At 49.1% G+C, this 17,949-nt stretch overlaps 1 protein-coding gene and 1 long non-coding RNA gene across 2 annotated transcripts in view; one reads left to right on the top strand and one right to left on the bottom strand.

Annotated features, from left to right (window-relative positions):
- LOC102558808 (uncharacterized) overlaps nt 1-3,049 on the bottom strand; it is a 33,940-nt gene extending 30,891 nt beyond the window's left edge. The window contains exon 1 of the long non-coding RNA XR_002087022.2: nt 2,890-3,049. This is a non-coding gene — a long non-coding RNA (uncharacterized LOC102558808). The remainder of the gene's footprint in view (nt 1-2,889) is intronic.
- A 4,791-nt stretch (nt 3,050-7,840) lies between these two features.
- Nucleotides 7,841-17,949, top strand: part of ANKDD1A (ankyrin repeat and death domain containing 1A) — a 28,910-nt gene continuing 18,801 nt past the window's right edge. Inside the window, exons 1-2 of the mRNA XM_059714556.1 lie at nt 7,841-8,113; nt 17,322-17,425. Of these exons, the coding sequence (XP_059570539.1) occupies nt 7,843-8,113; nt 17,322-17,425 (375 nt within the window). The 5' untranslated portion in view covers nt 7,841-7,842. The remainder of the gene's footprint in view (nt 8,114-17,321; nt 17,426-17,949) is intronic.

The raw sequence follows: 17,949 nt of genomic DNA, 5'->3' as shown, positions 1-17,949 counted from the left end.
GGCCTTGCTGAGCCTTTTTTAACTGCGATATCATTTTTTACGCGCATGCAAAAGCCAGATGACAGCATAGAGCATTACGTCTTTCAAACGTCTCATTGCGTTTTGGCACACAACATTCTTCAAATTTATTCAGTATCTCATTTAACTTCATATTCTGGCCTGGAGCTAATGTAAAGTTGTTGTACACCTCAAGCGCTTCTTCCCCTACCACATGCAGGAAAACGGACGATTTAACTTCATCAGTTTTCTCTTCTGCTCCTATAGTAGTCAAATAGGACTCAAACCTTTGTCTACATTTTCTCCAATTCTCAGCTCTGTTGCCTGACAAGGAACGGCAGGAAGGGGCTTGTAACGCACCCATGGTTAACGGTGCGTGAGCTTGTTATATTTCTGCCTTGCAGAGAGGGGACTGTCCTCGCAGAGGCCTTTGTTCCTTGCCGAGCGCAGCTTCCAGGCCCTGAATTACCAGCTTTCTGCTGGGATAATGCTGCAGATCCATCCAGTCTTCCCCATTCACCGCTGCTGACACCACGTCCCGCAGTGAACAACGGCGAGGAAGAGAACAGACCTTCAAAGACAGCACCGCGCCCAGCTCCTCCAGCACAGACCATGCAGCTCCCTCCATCTGGATTTCTCTTTACTCCCCAGGGATCATGTTCAAATTCCTCACCCGATAAGACATTCCCTTGTACGGGACTGTCTCTAAAGTCTAACCCTTATCACTACACCCACCGACTGATAAAACACTCACAGTCACCATTTGGCTTTGGGCGAGCTGATGCCAGTCCCTCTCAGAAGCAGGGCTAAGATGGGCATCCTGGTAGCATCCCTGGGCATGCTCCGAAAATACAACCATAGCATTCAGCGGTCATGTGGATGCAGAGAAGAGATCCCACATCTGCCTCTCACTCCATTAAAGGCTTGACAGTGACCACGTTAGGCCTGTGAGAAGTGGCTAGCATTCGCTTCAGATTCGGCCGATTTAGGGGACAGCAATTCGATTTGGCGATTCGAATCACTGTCCTGAATCGATTCAACTGAACCCAATTTGGAGATTCGGCCACTGCCAGATCTCCGAATCAGCCGAGCCCATCCCCACCAGCCCGACAACGGCTGCCCTGCCTGCCCCAGCTCCCGGCACTGGGGGGGGGGGAAGAGCCCTGACTCAGCAGGTGCTGCTGGGTGGGGGGTGATCCCTGCTGCTCCCCACCGCATGGGAGGCACGCCATAAGCCCCTGTCCCCCCTCCCCCCAATGCCCCACCCGCCACAGCTCCGGCCCTTTATGAACAACCCTCCCTCCCACCCCCGACTCACCACTCCTACCGGCAGGGGGTGATCCCGGCTGCCCCACACCACGTGGGGGGCTCTGCACAAGCCCCCCAAAGCCCTAAGGCTGCTGCAGGAGCAGTGAGTCCCAGGGGTTTTCTCCTTTTTTTGCTTAAAGGGCTGGAGCTGGGGTGGGTGGGGGGTCAGGGGCTCATGCAGAGCCCCTTATGCAGCATGGGGCAGTGGGGGGCAGCAGGGATGACCCCCCCCCAGCAGCACCGGTGAGTCAGGATTTTATTTAAAGGGCCGGGAGCTGGGGCAGGCGGGGCAGCCGTGGGGAGGCTGGGGTAACAGGCAGGGGTCCCCCCATGGCTACCCCTCCCCACACCAAGAGTCAGCTCCAGCTCCCCACTGTATTGGGTGAGGACTGCCCAAATCATCAAATCATTTGATCATTGAATCATCCGAATCGATTCGGACCTTTTAATTGGTCCCCTGGTTTGATTTGGAGATCCGGCCACCAAATTGGGCCAAATCTAGCCACCACCCGAGGCTTTGCACAGCCCTAGACCACACTGGTACAGTGCCTTTATCCCTGTGCCTGGTCCCTCCTCCTGGCGTTTGGAATATAGCCTTTGCCCCTAGGATACATTAGTGCAGGCAACAAATACCAGGATGCATGTCAACATTTAGACCTCTATTCCTGCACTCAGGGACCAGATGACCTCTGAGGTTCCTTCCAGCCTTTGAAATTAGGATGTTGTGTTTCAATATCTAGATCTCAACCCCTGGAAGTGATGGTAGTCCAGTCAAAGTCCCAATTCTTCCCTCATCCAGAGAAGCGTGCCACTGCAATCAGTGCAAGATCGAGCCAGAGGAGAATCGGGTCTAGAGGGCTACGTTCACAAAACGTGAAGTCATTGGAGCTCCTTTCAGGAAGCAGCTCTAGCATGCAGACAGCTTTGTTTGAGCAAGTTAAACCTAATCAGACACAGGACAAGATGCTACAGGGACAAGAGGACATGGGGACAACGAGGGGGCAGGAGCAGAAAAGGGATTACTACAAGCAGCAAGTTTCCAGAGGACAAAGGTCACACCAGGACAGCAGCAGAACATAGCCTTTCGCCTGTGCCAGGCTTGGCTGTTCAGCTAGCAAACAAGCCAAGGCAGGGACTGCAGCTCATTCAGGAGCAATTAGCCACTAAATAGCACCATAACATACCTAAATATCAGTCAAGCTGTCAAAGAGAACAGGATGGAAAGGGGGCAGGCAGAGATTGTGGTGAGGCAAGGTTACAAGGCTGTGGCAGAGAAGAAGGAGCATGAACCACAAGCAACGACAGGGTGACAGCTAGCACAGGGTGAGAAATAGAGAAAGCTGCTCCACTGATTAGACCAGGGCTGGGCAAAATGCAGCCCAGGGGCCAGACGCAGCCTACCAGGCCATCCTAGCCAGCCCACAGGGCCCCTAAAAAAGTTTAGCAAATTAATATTTATCTGCCCTGGGCTGCCTGTCACGCAGCCCTCAATGGCTTAAAACGCAGCATGCACCCCTCTACCTAAAATAATTGCCCACCCCGAAATAAGAGGTGCAAGCCAAAAACAGCACAAATCCAGGATACCTCATATTTCACTATACCAAGTCACAGGAAGAGTCTGATCCAGCTCACCCTGCTTCCTTTCCCCCACAAATGACTGGAACAAATGCTTAAAGCCCAATTAGCCACTATAAAGTCCAGCAGACCCCAAGCTTTCTCCAGCAAGACTCCCCTACTGCTGGGCTTTTTCTGTCGGCTGCCTGAGAGCTAATGAAAGGCACCTGCCCAAGCGACTCAGCAGCTGAACCCTGCCCCTTCCTCCAGGTGATTGCTATTCCCACCCCTGGTAGCAGCAGGGAGCTGTTCTCAGTACATGATCAGCAATGAGTTGTCTTCCATTGCATTTTTTTCTGCCTTTAGCAGATTTTCTCGAGGGTGGGAAAACCGCACCGTGCTCCTGCAGCCTGACAAATTGTCACGTAGTATTAGAAGCAAAACAAAAAGCCTCATGATTTTTCAGTCAATCTGATGATTTTAAGAGCAGGGGCAGTCTGCTGCGGGATTTCTAAATGCTTAGTGTTGGTTAACAGTGCTGAGCTCTCCGTTTTTGTTCTGCTTGCCAGGCCTGCTTTTAGATTGCGGCGTGCTTCAGGGTAGCCCCAGCTTCTGTCCAACAGCCCCGATCCATGCAAAGATGGATGGTGGTGCATTGCTTTCCAAGCGCTGCACCGTCAACCCGTTCCCAGCGCATGGCACAATGCACACACGTAAGTCAGATGCAGATCAGGGCCCAGGTTCGCACGGTCGGATGTTAACGCTGGGCAAGTCTCCTGATGTCACTGGATTCTCAATGATACGAGGCAGCAGTAATAGAGTGAAATCACCCCCAGCCGACCACCGGGCATCTAAAATAAACTACCTACCTTACACATCGGTCAGCAGCACTTGGAGAAAGCATTCAGATGGAGCAGGTTGCTGGACACATAATGTACCAGCTAATGGACCTGCAGCAATGGGCCTCCCAGGAGCTTTCAAGCTGCACTGATTTGGCTTTGAATCAGAGACCTGAAAATACCTTCTCCTGCAAAGGGCTTCTTTAAGCTGTCACCATGGCCCTGTCCCAGGGCTGGGATGGTGTAATCCCAGTGGAGATGCCCCAGGGTGGACTTGCTTGAGGGTCTATTTTCTGTTTTTTAAAAAAGATCCAAATCCATCTCCTAACTCTCCTCTCTGCTCGGTCCATGGATGTAGCTGCTCTTCCCAGAAGCACCTTGTCCTGGGAACCAGTGACCAGCAACAGAAACCCACTACCCCAAGTCTGTCCAGCAGAGCCCCTGGACGTCCGTGGGCCTGTGGTTTGGGATACCCATCATTGGGCTTTCTTAGGCCAGAGGATGGAGAGTGACCAAGCAGGTAAAAAGGGAAGACAATAGGAAATGATGTGAGCTCCTTCCAATTACACACCCGGCGAAGGAAGCACAAGCTAGGACAAAGCAACAGACTTTTGATATTTGTTATACTCTGTTGCAGGGGGAGGGTTTGATTTAAAAATGGGTCCAAACCAAATCCTAGGCCCACCAGGAAGCCTATAAACCACCCTCACTTACAGAGAAACTGTTTCTGCCTGTCATGCAGCCCTCGATGGCTTGCCAAAACTCAGTAAGCGGCCCTCCACCTGAAATAATTGCCCACCCCTGAGTTAGATACATAGCAATTGATTGCTAGGGTCTGCCAAGGAGAAAACAGGGATGGGAATGAATGGCTGAGATGAATAATGAGGGTTCCCAGGCATGATTTAAGACAGGAAGTGAAGTCTCCATATCTCATGGAAATTGCTGCGGGACTTTCAAGAGGCTCCTGCTGCTTGCAGTTTGGCTTGGACACCAGTCACCAACCTTGTTCTTCCGAGGGACGTCCAAGACCGTCAGCAAGGTCCACTTGAAAGCTGCAGTCGTGGAAGTGGGAATGTTAGCTTGGAAGGGCCTGGGGGAGCAGGGCTAGGGGGGTGCAGAGAGGTCTCCTGGTGCAGTGCCCGTGCCTGCAGGGCCACTGGGTCCATCGCTCGCCTCTGGGATAGAAGGCAGCAACTGTGCACAGCACCTCGGGGGCAGAAAGGATTTTCCAGCTCAAAATGCAGAGATTTAGGAAGCAAAACATAACCACACAAGTTAAAGCAGCAGAGCTCACGGCTCTGCTTTAAAGTACAGGTTAAGTCCTGTTCTTTTTCCTCCAGTAGAGGATTTCAGTGGATAGAGCTGTGCTTCCTTTGCTTGACACGAATGGCTTACGTGCCAAACAATGCACTTTTGGGTCAATGGAATAAATGCACCAACGGATGCTGAACAACGAAGAGTTTCAGCTCCAAAAACAAACCTCCAAAGAGTTGAAATGTCTCAGTCTGGCATCTTCCAAATGAAATGTTTTGAGTTTCCGTCTCAAAATGATGCTACCATTCTAAGTGTGTCAGACTTCAATGATGAGAAGTTTATCTTGCTGGCATCCTTTGACCCCAGCTGACTTCCTGCCCCTGGGGCAGGGGGCTGGACTTGATGATCTTCTGAGGTCCCTTCCAGCCCTAATGAAATCTATGAAAATAGAAGTTAAAAAACCCCAAAGAAATCTGAAAATGGAATATTCTGGTTGTCCTCACTGTGGCCAGAGAGTCAGAAAAGAAAAGAAAAGAAAAAAAAGAAAAGAAAAGAAACCACTTATCACGTAGCTCTGAAACCCCCAGACCAAATTCATCAGAGATAACTCAGCTAAATAAAAATACTACACCAGAGACTACACCAGAGACCACCAGAGACAGTCCTACTTATGGGAGTAAAGCAGACAGGCTTTGGGTCTCACTCAGCACTGGGGGCTGGAAACTGGGCCTTGGGTCTCATCCAGATGCCAACTAGAAAGGGGCAAAATTTCTGAGGCAGATTAAAAAAACCCAAACCCTTGCATCTTTGTTTAACAACAGGTTTGAAAAGCTAAATGACTGTGAATGCAGAGCATCTGTCCTGACTATTTCATGTTCAGTTAACGATTGTCTCTGATCTGTGTTAAGGCAGTGATTCTCAGGCAAGGTGCTGTGGCACCCTGGGGTGCTCTGAGATGCCTTCAAGGGGTGCTCTGCAGTGTTAGCACTGTCAAGAGTGCAACCAGGACTCACAAAATAAACCCAGAGATTTCAAATAGGAATTTACAGCGTTAACCTGCTGTGGGCTATTCTTTGCAACAGAAGAACTGCACTGTTGTTTTTTTTGCAGACAAAAAACCTTAGGAGCTGGCATTTTCTGATGGGGGCCTTGAGTCTCCTGAGAGGTGCCTGATGCTAGAAAGGCAGAGAACTGCTGGTTGGTTTAAGGGAAGGAAGTGAAATGAGGCTGGTATAGGCAAGAAGCAAAAAATAAAAGTCTTGCCAAGCTATGTTAAGCATTAAATTAAATGTTAAGGATTTATCTTAAGAGTTCGCTACATCGAATTTTTCAGCAAGGATTACTTACACACACACACACACACACACACACACACACACACACACACACACACACACACACACACACACACCCCTACATTATATGTTATATATAATATAATAATATACAATACCTAAAGCAATATATAATACCTACACACACACACACATATACACACACACACATTATATATCTACATTACATGTCATATATAATACCTATTCTAATATACATAATACAATACAACAGTATAATACAGGATGATACAGTAAGGATCTAATATGATGTAATGTAGTATAGAGCCCTAGGGAAGTCAGGCTGGAAGGGGCCTCCAAAGGTCCCACCCCCCGCGTGAGGCAGGATCAACCCCATCCAAACCATCCCATGCAATCCATAATCTAAACCCTACATAAACTGGCCGTCAACCCTGAATCAAGACAGCCCCGACACCCTAACCGGCCCGACCCAGGTAAAGCAGGGGACCAGGCAGCCAGCACCCTGCTTCTATGAGGTGTTGTCAATAGATGCTCCAGAGATCCCGGGTAGAGGCCTCACCCCTGCTACAAGGGAAGGCAAAACTCCTCACAGTCTTTACCAATCTGACCATGGTGTAAAATTCCTTCCTGATCCCAAGTCTGGCAATTGATCTGACCCTGAGCGGGAGCGGGAGCGGGAGGGGGCAAGACCCTCCAGCCAGGAACCTCCAGCTTTGGCCCCGGCAGGAGCATTGGCAGAGCCCAAAGGCCCAGCCTGGGCTGCAGCCAGCCCCCAATGCCTCTGAGGGAGGCTTGACAACACCCTGGCACAGGCGGCAGAAAGCGGGGGGCAACCGGCAAAGCCCAGAAGCCTGAGCAATAACAACAGAACATGTGATGTCCCATGGTACAATACACGGCACTACAGTGTGGTGTAATGAATGCAAGGTGATACAAGTAATGCAGTGCACCACCCCATAGTATAATGAAGGCAATGCAATACAATTAATGCAATGCAATCCAACATAGTATAATGAATGCAGTGCAATGCAACGTGCTATAATGAATGCAACGTGATACAATTAATGCAATGCACTACAATATAGCATAATGAATGCAGTGCAATCCAGCATAGTATAACGAATGCAGTCTGATACAATTAATGGAATGCCCTACAATATAGCATAATGAGTGCAATGCAGTGCAATGTGCTATAATGAATGCAATGCAATCCAATTAATGTAGTGTACTACAATATAGCATCACAAATGCAATGCAATCCACCGTGCTATAATGAATGCAATGCAATCCAATTAATGCAGTGTACTAGAATATAGCATACTGAATGCCATGCAGTCCAACATAGTATAACGAATGCAGTGTGATACAATTAATGCAAGGCACTACAATATAGCATAACGAATGCAATGCAATCCAACGTGCTATAATGACTGCAGTGCAATCCAAGACAATGAATGGAGTGCACTACAATACAGGACAATGAGGGCCATGCAATCCAACGTAGCGTATACGGAACGCAGTGTAGTACGATACAATGAATGCCGCGCTACATTGTAGCGGATGGGGCGCGAGCAATGCAGCGCGCTGTGATGAGTGCGCTGCGCTGTGCCCCGGGCCCGGGACGCGGGCAGGTCGGTGCGGGGAGCAGCGGGCCGGGCCGGGGGCAGGGCCCGGCGCGGCGCGGCGCACCCCAGTGTCTCCGGCGGCTGCGCCTCCCCGCCGCCCCGCCCGCTGCAGCCGCCGCCTCCGGAGCCCGGAGCCCGGAGCCGGCAGCACCCGGACCCGGCGGCGGCGGCGGCGGCGGAGGCGGGATGGAGGACGAGCTGGTCTCCGAGGACGACACGCGTGAGTGGCCGCGGGGCGCGGGCGGGCGGGCGAGACAATGGGCTGCGGCTGCGAGGGACCGCGCCGGGCGGCACCCGGCCTTGCACACGCACCCCCTGGGCCGTGCGCGCGCGCGCACACACACACACCCGTCCTTACACACACACACACAGGCGCACACACACCTGGGCGCATACACCCTGGTCCGTACACTTGCACACACGCCATGATCTGTGCACATACACACACACAGTGATACACATACACACCTGGGTTCACACACCTTGGTTCATGCACTTGCACACACACCATGATCTGTGCACATGCACACACAGTGATACACATACACACCTGGGTGCACACACCTTGGTCTGTACACATGCACACACACCTGGCCTTGCACACACACCTGGGCGCATACACCCTGGTCCGTACACTTGCACACACACCATGGTCTGTGCACATGCACACACACCTGGCCTTACACACACACCTGGGCACATACACTTTGGTCCATACACTTGCACATACACCATGATCTGTGCACATGCACACACCGTGATACACATACACACCTGGGTGCGCACACCTTGGTCCATGCACACACACACCTGGGCGCACACACCCTGGTCCGTGCACATGCACACACCCAGCCATACACACACACCTGGACACACATACCCTGGTCTGTGCACGTACACACCCAGCCATACACACGCACACCACACCACAGTTTTTGCACGCATACACCCAGCTGCGCACATACATCCCAGTTTGTGCAGACACATGCGGCCGTGCACACACACAGTCCATGCACACACACACACATACCCAGGCATGCGCACCCCTTCATCTGTGCACATACACCCTGCCATGCACACACCTGGCAATGCATGCACATGCCCATCTGTGTACACTGCTGCGCTCTCTGTACACACATGCACATCCATGCACACACATGTCCACATGCACGCACACTTATTGTTGCACACGCATGCCTGAGATGGTTGACCCCAAGGAGAACCAGGGAAGCAGGATAGTGTCAGGCCGCCTGAATATGTAGCCCCACCTGCATGGCCTGGCTGTCGTGGGCTCTTGGGCTGGGGCTCCGTGATCCCTGGCTCCAGGAACTTCCCCAAAGTGAAGCTGGTAAGACCCTGTCAAGGCCTTGATCACCTGGCCCTGGGTGAGCACAGGAATGAACAGGCGAGCGGGGCTGTTATTGTTCCTGTATCACTCCTTTTCTGTACACCTCTGCAAGAAGATCGTGACTTTAGCTGCAAACCTGCCAAGGAGAGTTTTCTGTAAGCCCATCCTATCTGAGAGCTTCCCAGCTAGATCGAGTTCACACGGGGTGGATTTAGGCTTAAAGCTGGGGACTTTTTCTGCTGTTGAGTTTCTGATGCTCTTTCAAACTGGCTCTTCAGATATTCTGCTTTCGGTCGCACCTGCAGAAATCCAAGCCCCCTCTGAGCTAATGCTGCTGCTCCAGGTTTTCTGTCCACTCTGGGGACTTGGAGCAGAGCTGGGCTCCTGGAGTTGAGCAAGCAATGTGTTACTCCAGAACACTGGTTTTATCTTTATAGGAGTTAGAAATACAGTCCAAAGTTTGCATGCTGTGTAGAGTCCCCCTGCGGACACAGCGTGCTCTCTGCATGCTGCATGAAGGGTGATGCAAAGACAGCGGGGTAAAATAATGCCCAGCATATGGCTGGAAACTACGGAGGATTAGACAATAACTCTGAAAGGAGTGGAACCTGCATTTCAATTCTCCCCCTGCTAAGGGAGGCTTGCCTGCACCTCTTACCTGCTAGGGGATTCATTTTTGTTATCCTGTCTGCCGTGCTGTTGCAAATGAGGAAATGATAAAACTACATTATTAACATGCTGAAGTGTTGAATGTCTCTAGTGGGTTATGGAATAGAGAAAATCCCACACAATTTACTGATTCGTTTTGATGCACTGGCTGGGGGAGTAGTTAGCTGATTGCACGATTTCACAATGATTACACACTTAATTCATACAACACAATTTTATTTTAAAATTCTTTGCTACGTATATAACACTGCTTAGCTTTAAGAAACACCACAAACATTAAGAACACAATAATTACATATATCAGAAACAATGCTCCGAATGCACTTCCTTCCCAAACAATGCTATAAGAATTAGTATTACAAAAACAACTACAGTTACAACTAAAAGTTAAATTTGAATCAATACTATTATTTTCATAATATACTTTCAATCCTAGAATTCCGAGAAGCCAAACACCTAAATATGGTTTCATTCCTGGTAGTACAATTTAATGGGTTGGCCTCAGTAGTATGGTTCAGTGGGCTCGCCTCAGCAATATGATTCAATGGGCTGGCCTCAATACTGATAGGACTAAGTCCCCTTCCTTCAGTCCCTTTCGGGTGCTCTGCAGCTTCAGCGTGAACTAAGAGATTCGTGTTCACGGAGAGGGCGGTTCAGGGGATCAGTCTGATCCGGCCTACACTTGCGATTCTTCCTTCGTTGTTCTGCAAGTGAGGTTACCTCCAAATTGGAAGAGTAGGTTACAGTTTTTATTGAGCGAGTTGCTGTCCCGGGCCCCTCCTACCCAAACCTGTCGCTACCCCCAAATTTGGGCTCGGATCTTACTCAACAGATTCTTTTGCTTGGTAATTAGTTTCTTTCTTGACCATTCTAATTATTTTGGGGAACTTCCATACCACTACAAGTGACCTTTTCTTTCCAATTTTTTAAAAAGCTCTAGGGTTTGATCTCTCGGAATTTGGGATATTTGCTTACGGGCCATTTTTAGGTTCTCTTTGTTAAAGGCCTCTAAAGAGAAAATTCAAAAGTTAAGACTTTGAGCAAAGTCAGGACCTTCCGTACGTAGACCAAAACAATGACCTAGGTAAGAAGATAAATCTTGTCTTCTTCCTGAAACTGGCTAATGGGCAACCATTACAAACATTCAGACTATTTAATTCAATATGACATTGAAGTGGAAAGACTTAGAAACATCTGATTTACTTTGCATAATACCTTTTTGATTGCTTTGTGTTTGCATTGCTCTCAGCTTGGTTAGCAAAACCAGGAAAGGTTAGTTTTAGCTTGGGGGGGAGGGATGATTTTGGTTCCTGGTAAAGCAGGTGACTTTCGGTACTTTTACAATTGGAGCAAATCGCCAAAAACAAAAAAAACAGACTAAAACATAAAATTCATAAGTAAGTTTTGGAAAACCTAGACAGGGACCCACCACTTCTGGTTTTATTTTCCTGTAAAATAACATGCGCTTCCATAATACTACAATTCATCTTCCTCACTGTTGTCAGAGTAGTCTTATTTGATATATTTTGGTCGCATTCTTGTGGACATTTCCTCCAGGCCCAACACAAAGTTATGAAAACACCCTGAAGGTTGGAGTGGCCATAATCAATTTTGTGTCCCAGTATGCTTTCTTATTTATTACTTTTTTTGCATGTGACTGTCCTTTGCTGTTCTTAAGTATCCCTTGCATAAAAAAGTAACTTCAAGGTGATGCATTGCACTGATGAGAAGTCATGCAGATGATTTTGTACCTGGTTTAGTATAACAGAATTTATATTTCTGAATGCCAGGTACTGTCGAGTCTAATGTTAAAAAATGCTGAGGGAGGTACTCCATATACAGGAAACTATTTGCTGCCCATGTGGGTGCAGCAATGACAATGGCATTTGTGGTGCTGATTTGAATCCTGCGGGCATTTTTCTCATACCCAGTCAAGTAATACATTCCAGCCACTGCAGCCGAAGCTGTGGTTTGAACTGGGGATCTTGGCATAAAAGGCTTATTTCTCTACAGTATGAATGAATCAGTGGCTCCTTGGCACCTTCTGACTAATCAGAGACTAGACTTTCTGCTTTCCTAAAATGTGAGCATGCATCTCTGCCGCTCCGGATCAGCGGAGACCTAGGCGAGTTATTATTCTGATCGGCGGAAACGAGCTTTGCACGTGAAACCGCCTGCATTCATCATTTATGTAAGCTATGTGCGTCGTTCTCATTACTGCTGGTATTGCTGGGTGGTGTGAAAACGCCGCCCCGTAGCTGTACCTGCTCTATCAGGCTACGGCTAAATACATGCAATTCTGCTTCTGCTGCTAAAATCAGCGCCTGAATTCCCATTGCCTTCAGTGGAGCCAGGCCCTGCAGCTGCCCCACAATTACACGTGTTCGCAGTGCCTGTCTGGATGGAAAGTCTTGGTTAGGTGGTGCTGGAAGCTGGGAGGATTGCAGGCAGGTTTGGCGCTGCTTTATGTTAAGTGCCATGCAGCGATGACACCGCCTCTCCCCTTGCCCCCCACCCTGCTCCGAGCTTACCAACTTATGGACACAAGTTACGTAAGAAATAGATCTGGGGGGAGTCAGATACAGCTATATTGGCCTGGCAGGTGTCCTGCTATGATATAGCCTGGGGCGGGCAATTATTTTGGGCTTACCGAGTTTTGGCAAGCCATCGAGGTCCGCGTGACAGGCAGCCACAGGCAGATAAATATTAATTTTCTATATTTTTTAGGGGCTCTGCGGGCCGGATAGAATGGCCTGGCGGGCCGCATCCACCCCGTGGGCCACATTTTGCCCATCCCTGATATAGCCACTGGTCTTTTCAATGACTTTAAGAACGCCTGCATATATAGTGCTCTCTTAGGTATAACTTTCTATGGAAATTCAACAGATTCCTATCACATGGGCTACCTCCAAAAAACCGTATACACCCCTGTGTATCGCTAAGTGCCTGGATGTCAGCGGTGGGCATTTTGCACACCTGCTGTAGTCTGCGGGGGAAGTTATGCTGCTTGTTTTCCAAGGAAACAAGAGTCGGCACAATCCGTATGCGTGCCTCTGTTCCCGATGACTGAAGTGTGTGAACATTGTTCGAGACACCTTGCCCACTGAACATTGAGTGGTAACAGATGGTGGGCAACTAATGCAATATTCGTTAACTTTAGCGTGTGACAGCTATTAGCAACATCTGTTCTCTTACCTTAGGTTCCTGTTGTCTCGCAGAAAGCTGTGACCAAACATTTAACTGACACGATGAAAGCAGAAGGCTAAGAATTTGGATGTGTTGTGTAGATACAGGAGAAATCAGATGTTATTAAAAGCCCTGCGTGACCTTCTCGGTGATAGCTGAACAAACAGAATGAATCCTGGATGACGCTACCCTGGCGAGCTCGGTTCAACCTCTGACATTCCCCGAGCGAAGGAGGATTGCTCAGTGGCTACTTCTGTGCAAGGCACGCGTTACATTTTTCTTTTTACAAATAGGATGCCCAGTTCTGCAAGATGGCTCAGGTGTGGGAATGCCTCACAGAGGTAATCCCTCGCTGGCTGGTGGGCTCGTCTTTCGAGGGCAAGGATTGTGCGGCTAAGTAACAATCCCATGTACGCTTGTTCTAGCTGTTTTCTAGGGCAGTGGGCACCAGCCTTTTCGCCAGGCATGCTATAAATTAGCCCTGCACTCTGGCTGAGCACCACTCCAGTCCCTTTCCCATACCCAGTCTGCTGCTCTGCTTTCTGCTTCCTGCCCAGTGCTCCCTGTCTGATCTGATGGTCTGCTTCCTGCCCATCTGGCATTATGCCTGTCCCTTTCCCAGTCTGCCCCATGCCACTCGTGGCACCCATAGCCCAGGTTAGCCACCCCCAGTCTAGGGTTTTCCCTGTATTAGCTGTTGAGGTCACGTAGTTTAGTCTTCCTGTGATTTTATTCTTTGGATCGTGCTGCTCACTGCGGGAAAAGCAAGCCTTATCCTAGGTAAAGAGGGAACTAGAAATTCATGTTTGCCTTTGAAAGTCGGATTAAAACAAAAAAAGTGTGAATTGAGACCCACGTAAAGACTAAATGCGGGAGTTAAGATCTGACTGTATTTGGCTTGGCTAACACCAGCGTGTGCAAGGAAACCCAACGCTTAGGCAGTCTTGCCACTGGAGCTGTTCCCCAAAGCAAAGGCGGCCGCAGCGTCACGCAGTATGTCACCCATCTCCGAGCCAGTTCTTGAAAAAGTAAATATTGGCTCTTCGCACCTGTGGGATCCTCCTCCTCCTCCTGTTCTCTCTTTGCTGAAATGCATTTCCTGATTCGTGGGGAGGAGAGGAGGACAGGGGTGGGAGATGGAGAAGGACCTGTGAACTGTGACTGAAGTTCGTTCCCACCTTCCAGGTTAAACCCATTTGGGAGTGAGGGTCCAGATCCAGAGGAGCATGTGAGATCACAAGCCCAGATCGTGTTCTGCCAGGGAGATTTCTACCGGAGCGCTCCGTCTGGGCAGGGAAACCTCTAGCATCAAAAGATCACGTGTTTAGGGGAGCAGGGATTAGCAGTTGTTGGCTGGGTGTGAGCATGGGTCTTGCACCCACCGCATGGATGTCCGGGCATCTCGTATGATCGTTAGCGTGCAAGGGACTGCGTGCGGAGACACAGACAGCATAAACCCCAGATCCTGCATGTTCTTCACTGTCTTACTGTGGTCCCTTTATAGAGGGTGCGGACCTTGTGGAAAAGGCACGCAAGGGGAGTCTTATCCTCGACCAGGGATTCCCTGTCCCCTTGGTTGATGATGCTGGAGGCGATGGCCTAGCCCCCGGTGAGCAAGCTCAGTGAGCAAAATCCACGTTGCAAATGAACTCTCTGGCTCGTGAACGGCAGGGAGCATCCCTCCATAGTGTTCGCTAGAGTCGGGAGGGGAAAGGAAAACTAGCAGAGCGCAGGGGTGTCGCGCAGGATCCACAACCAGATGCAGCAAGCCTCGCGTCTGAATGAATCGCCTGTCGAAGGCATTGCACCGAACAGCCTGGAAGAGAAACGGGACCCGATAAAAGAGAAAGCACCTGCTGGATCGGGGTGGCCAAGAATGTCTTGACATAAATCCAGGTCTAAAGCCACGCTGCCAGCTTCGCTGCAAGGAGATGGGGGCTGGTTTTCACTTGTTAGCAGGGAGGTTTCTCCAGTAAAGCAGGGAGCTGGTAAAATGAGCTAACTCCATGCCCATGCTGACTCGTAAATCCCCTTTGATCACTTCTAGCCGTGCAGGGTAAACGCTGCCTGTCTCAGCAGTGGTGGTGTTCAAAGTAGTCCTTCATTAATTTCCCATATTCCTTCAAATATAAGGTGGGCTTTTTGCAACCAGATATTTCTTCTGAAAAGTAAAACGCCCTTATAGATCCCGTAGAAGTTGCATCCTTGGAAATGTGTCGTGTGATTATTTTCTTGAAGTTGAGAACCTGAAAATGTGGGTGCATCTTCAAAGGGCATCTTGCATTCAGAGGAATATAGCATATGAAAACTAATCACTTGCTATTGTAGGAGATTGGGAAATAACCTCTCTAGATGATGTTACTCTGCTGACTCAGGCTCACCATAGATATTAATTAAGACGTTTGATTAAGAGGATGCAACATTCTCACACTAAGGCCCCTTTGCATTGCTCTGGCTGTATCAACAGGCTTGGAAGTGGGTGTAAATAAGAACCAGACCCTCGACCTATAATACTGGGCTTCGAAGGAACAAAGTTGCAAGCTCAACCGTTCTGAAATTAGGATGGGCCAGGCGGCAGGTTGCCTGCGTGATCTGAATTCAGCTCTCGGCACATGTGCATCAGCACAGCCTTTAGCAACGTGAGTGCACTCAAAGGCGGATCACACGCTAGAAGTCACATCACTGACCCCGCAGAAACACCGTGCTAAATGGCAAGCCCCGTCTTCAAAGGCGTGATGGTGTCCAAGCTCCTTAGCAATGAAGCAGTTGCAAAAATCTCTGTTTTTGAACCTGCACAAAGCAGCATTTTTTTCCCCTAACTTCATTCTCACAACTCGAAAGCTCAGCCCGTGATGCTCCCCCACCGCGTGGAACATCTCAGGGCAAATTCCTACCGCTTGGTAAAGCTGCAGACAATTAGAAGCAGGGTCTATGAGAGAAGTCCTAACCCCAGACACTGCTCGCTGCACTGAACATGACCTAAAGAAGGGGAAGTGTCAGGGTTGGGTGGAGGTCACCTCTGCCACTGACTTGCTGCGTGACCTCAGGCCAGTTATTTGACCTCCCCGTGCCTCATTTAAATGGGGGCAGTAGGCTTGTTCCAGAGTAAAGTCACAAGTAGCAGAGGGGGAGTGTGCTGGGATGTGCAGGAGGAAGGATTGTGTTCTCAGCAAGGCGGCTAAAAATCAACATTTTTTTTTTAATCTAAAAAATCGGGCTTTTTATTTAAATCAGCTTTTTTTATTTAATTGTATTTTTTTTTGTTAAGATGCTTGTTTAAAGCAATAAACCTATATATAGTTTTAATTTAAGATCTGTTAAAGCTCAAAGAGATCATGGGATAGGGATTATAACTTCTAATTATATACTGTTTGGGACAGTAGATTCATGTAACCTTTTTAGAAGTTTTATAGTCCACGGCCTGCTGTGTCCTATTTATATTAGGGGCCCAATCTTATAGGGCTCCCAGAGGCTCCTCTATAGATTAGTAAAGATTCAAGAAAACCAGTCTACCCAGTGGGACCCAGTGCTCAGTCTAGAAGATCCCATTAAGCATCTGTGATGCTTAATTTCAGTTCTCCAACTGGATTTGTGTCTCCAGAGATCACGTCCTTGTTAACAGCAGGGTATGGAGATGAGAGATAACAGACCTGATTACCCACCCACCAACCCTCTTGTCTCTCTAGAAGTTTGCAAACGTACGGTCAAGCCCTTCCCCTTCTCTAAGAGTGCAAAGTTTCAAAAAGTTAAATGAATAAAGGCTATCAAACAGCAAGAATGCACTTTTTGTAGAAAACAATGACTCAAGGCAGGCCAGGTTCTTTGGGTAGATGTCGTATCTTTTATTTGACAAACTGAGTAGTTGAAAAAAGTTCTTCGCAAGCTTTCAGGCACGGTCACCCTTTGTCAGGCATAGGGAGTCTAACTCAAGGCTTCCAGACCAGTGATTTAAATCATGATTTAAATCGATTTGCCATGACTAAGAACCCGGTGGGGCCGGATAACGCGCTCGCTAAGACGCAGGCAGGTAAGAAGGCAGGGCATTTTGCGTCTGCAGGTGTCTGGAGGGGAGCGGGAAGTACCGGGCTCTGGAATTCCCCCCCCTAAAGATGTGTCAGAGTTAATGAACGAGTGGAAGAAGTGAGCAAGGGGCAGGTTACTCCTGGCAGCTGCAAAGCATCCGTGTCTGAATGGCTCCCACACGTGACCCTCTCTTGCGTTTCAGTGCTCTGTTCGGAGAAGGAATTCCACGATGCCGCGAAGCGTAATGACACGGCCAGGATGGAGGAGCTGATCCGGAGAGGGGTGGACATCAAAGCCAAAAACAACGTAGGTCCTTCGGGCTTTCTGGCAGCAGCGGGACCATGAGGGCTGCAGGTAGCACAGGGGGGTAGTGTTCAGGCTGCGTCTCCATGCTCCATTGTGTTACTGTCGGTTGGGCAAAGCTTAAAGTCACCCACCCAACGCCAGCCCACTAGTGTGGAGCAAGTGTTACAACGTGCTAGCATCTCTGGGCAGCCTGAAAGGATTTGAAAGCTGCAATGAACGCACAGGAAGTCGAGGATCACAGCATTGTGGCCATGCTTAAGGCTAAATTCAATCCAGCCTATCCACCCATATACTACAGCGATCAGTACCTGTATCAATAGCTGAGTCCCTTGTACCAAACATTTGAAGGGCCAGATTTTCAAAGAACAGTGTGCCAGCATTTATTAGTATTAATCATTACTGTTATTGCCGAGGCATGTAGGAACCCCAGGTGCTATAGAGCAAGATCAGAAGTGCCAGTCTCGGTATAAAAGCTTGGTCCCTGCCCCATGGGGCTTCCCGTAAGGGGGCAGGCCTCGCTCCAG

The sequence above is a fragment of the Alligator mississippiensis genome, chromosome 11 (assembly GCF_030867095.1).
Source record: "Alligator mississippiensis isolate rAllMis1 chromosome 11, rAllMis1, whole genome shotgun sequence".
Lineage (NCBI taxonomy): Eukaryota > Metazoa > Chordata > Crocodylia > Alligatoridae > Alligator > Alligator mississippiensis.
Note: the sequence above shows the minus strand (reverse complement) of the source record. Positions and strands in the feature narration are given on the sequence as shown.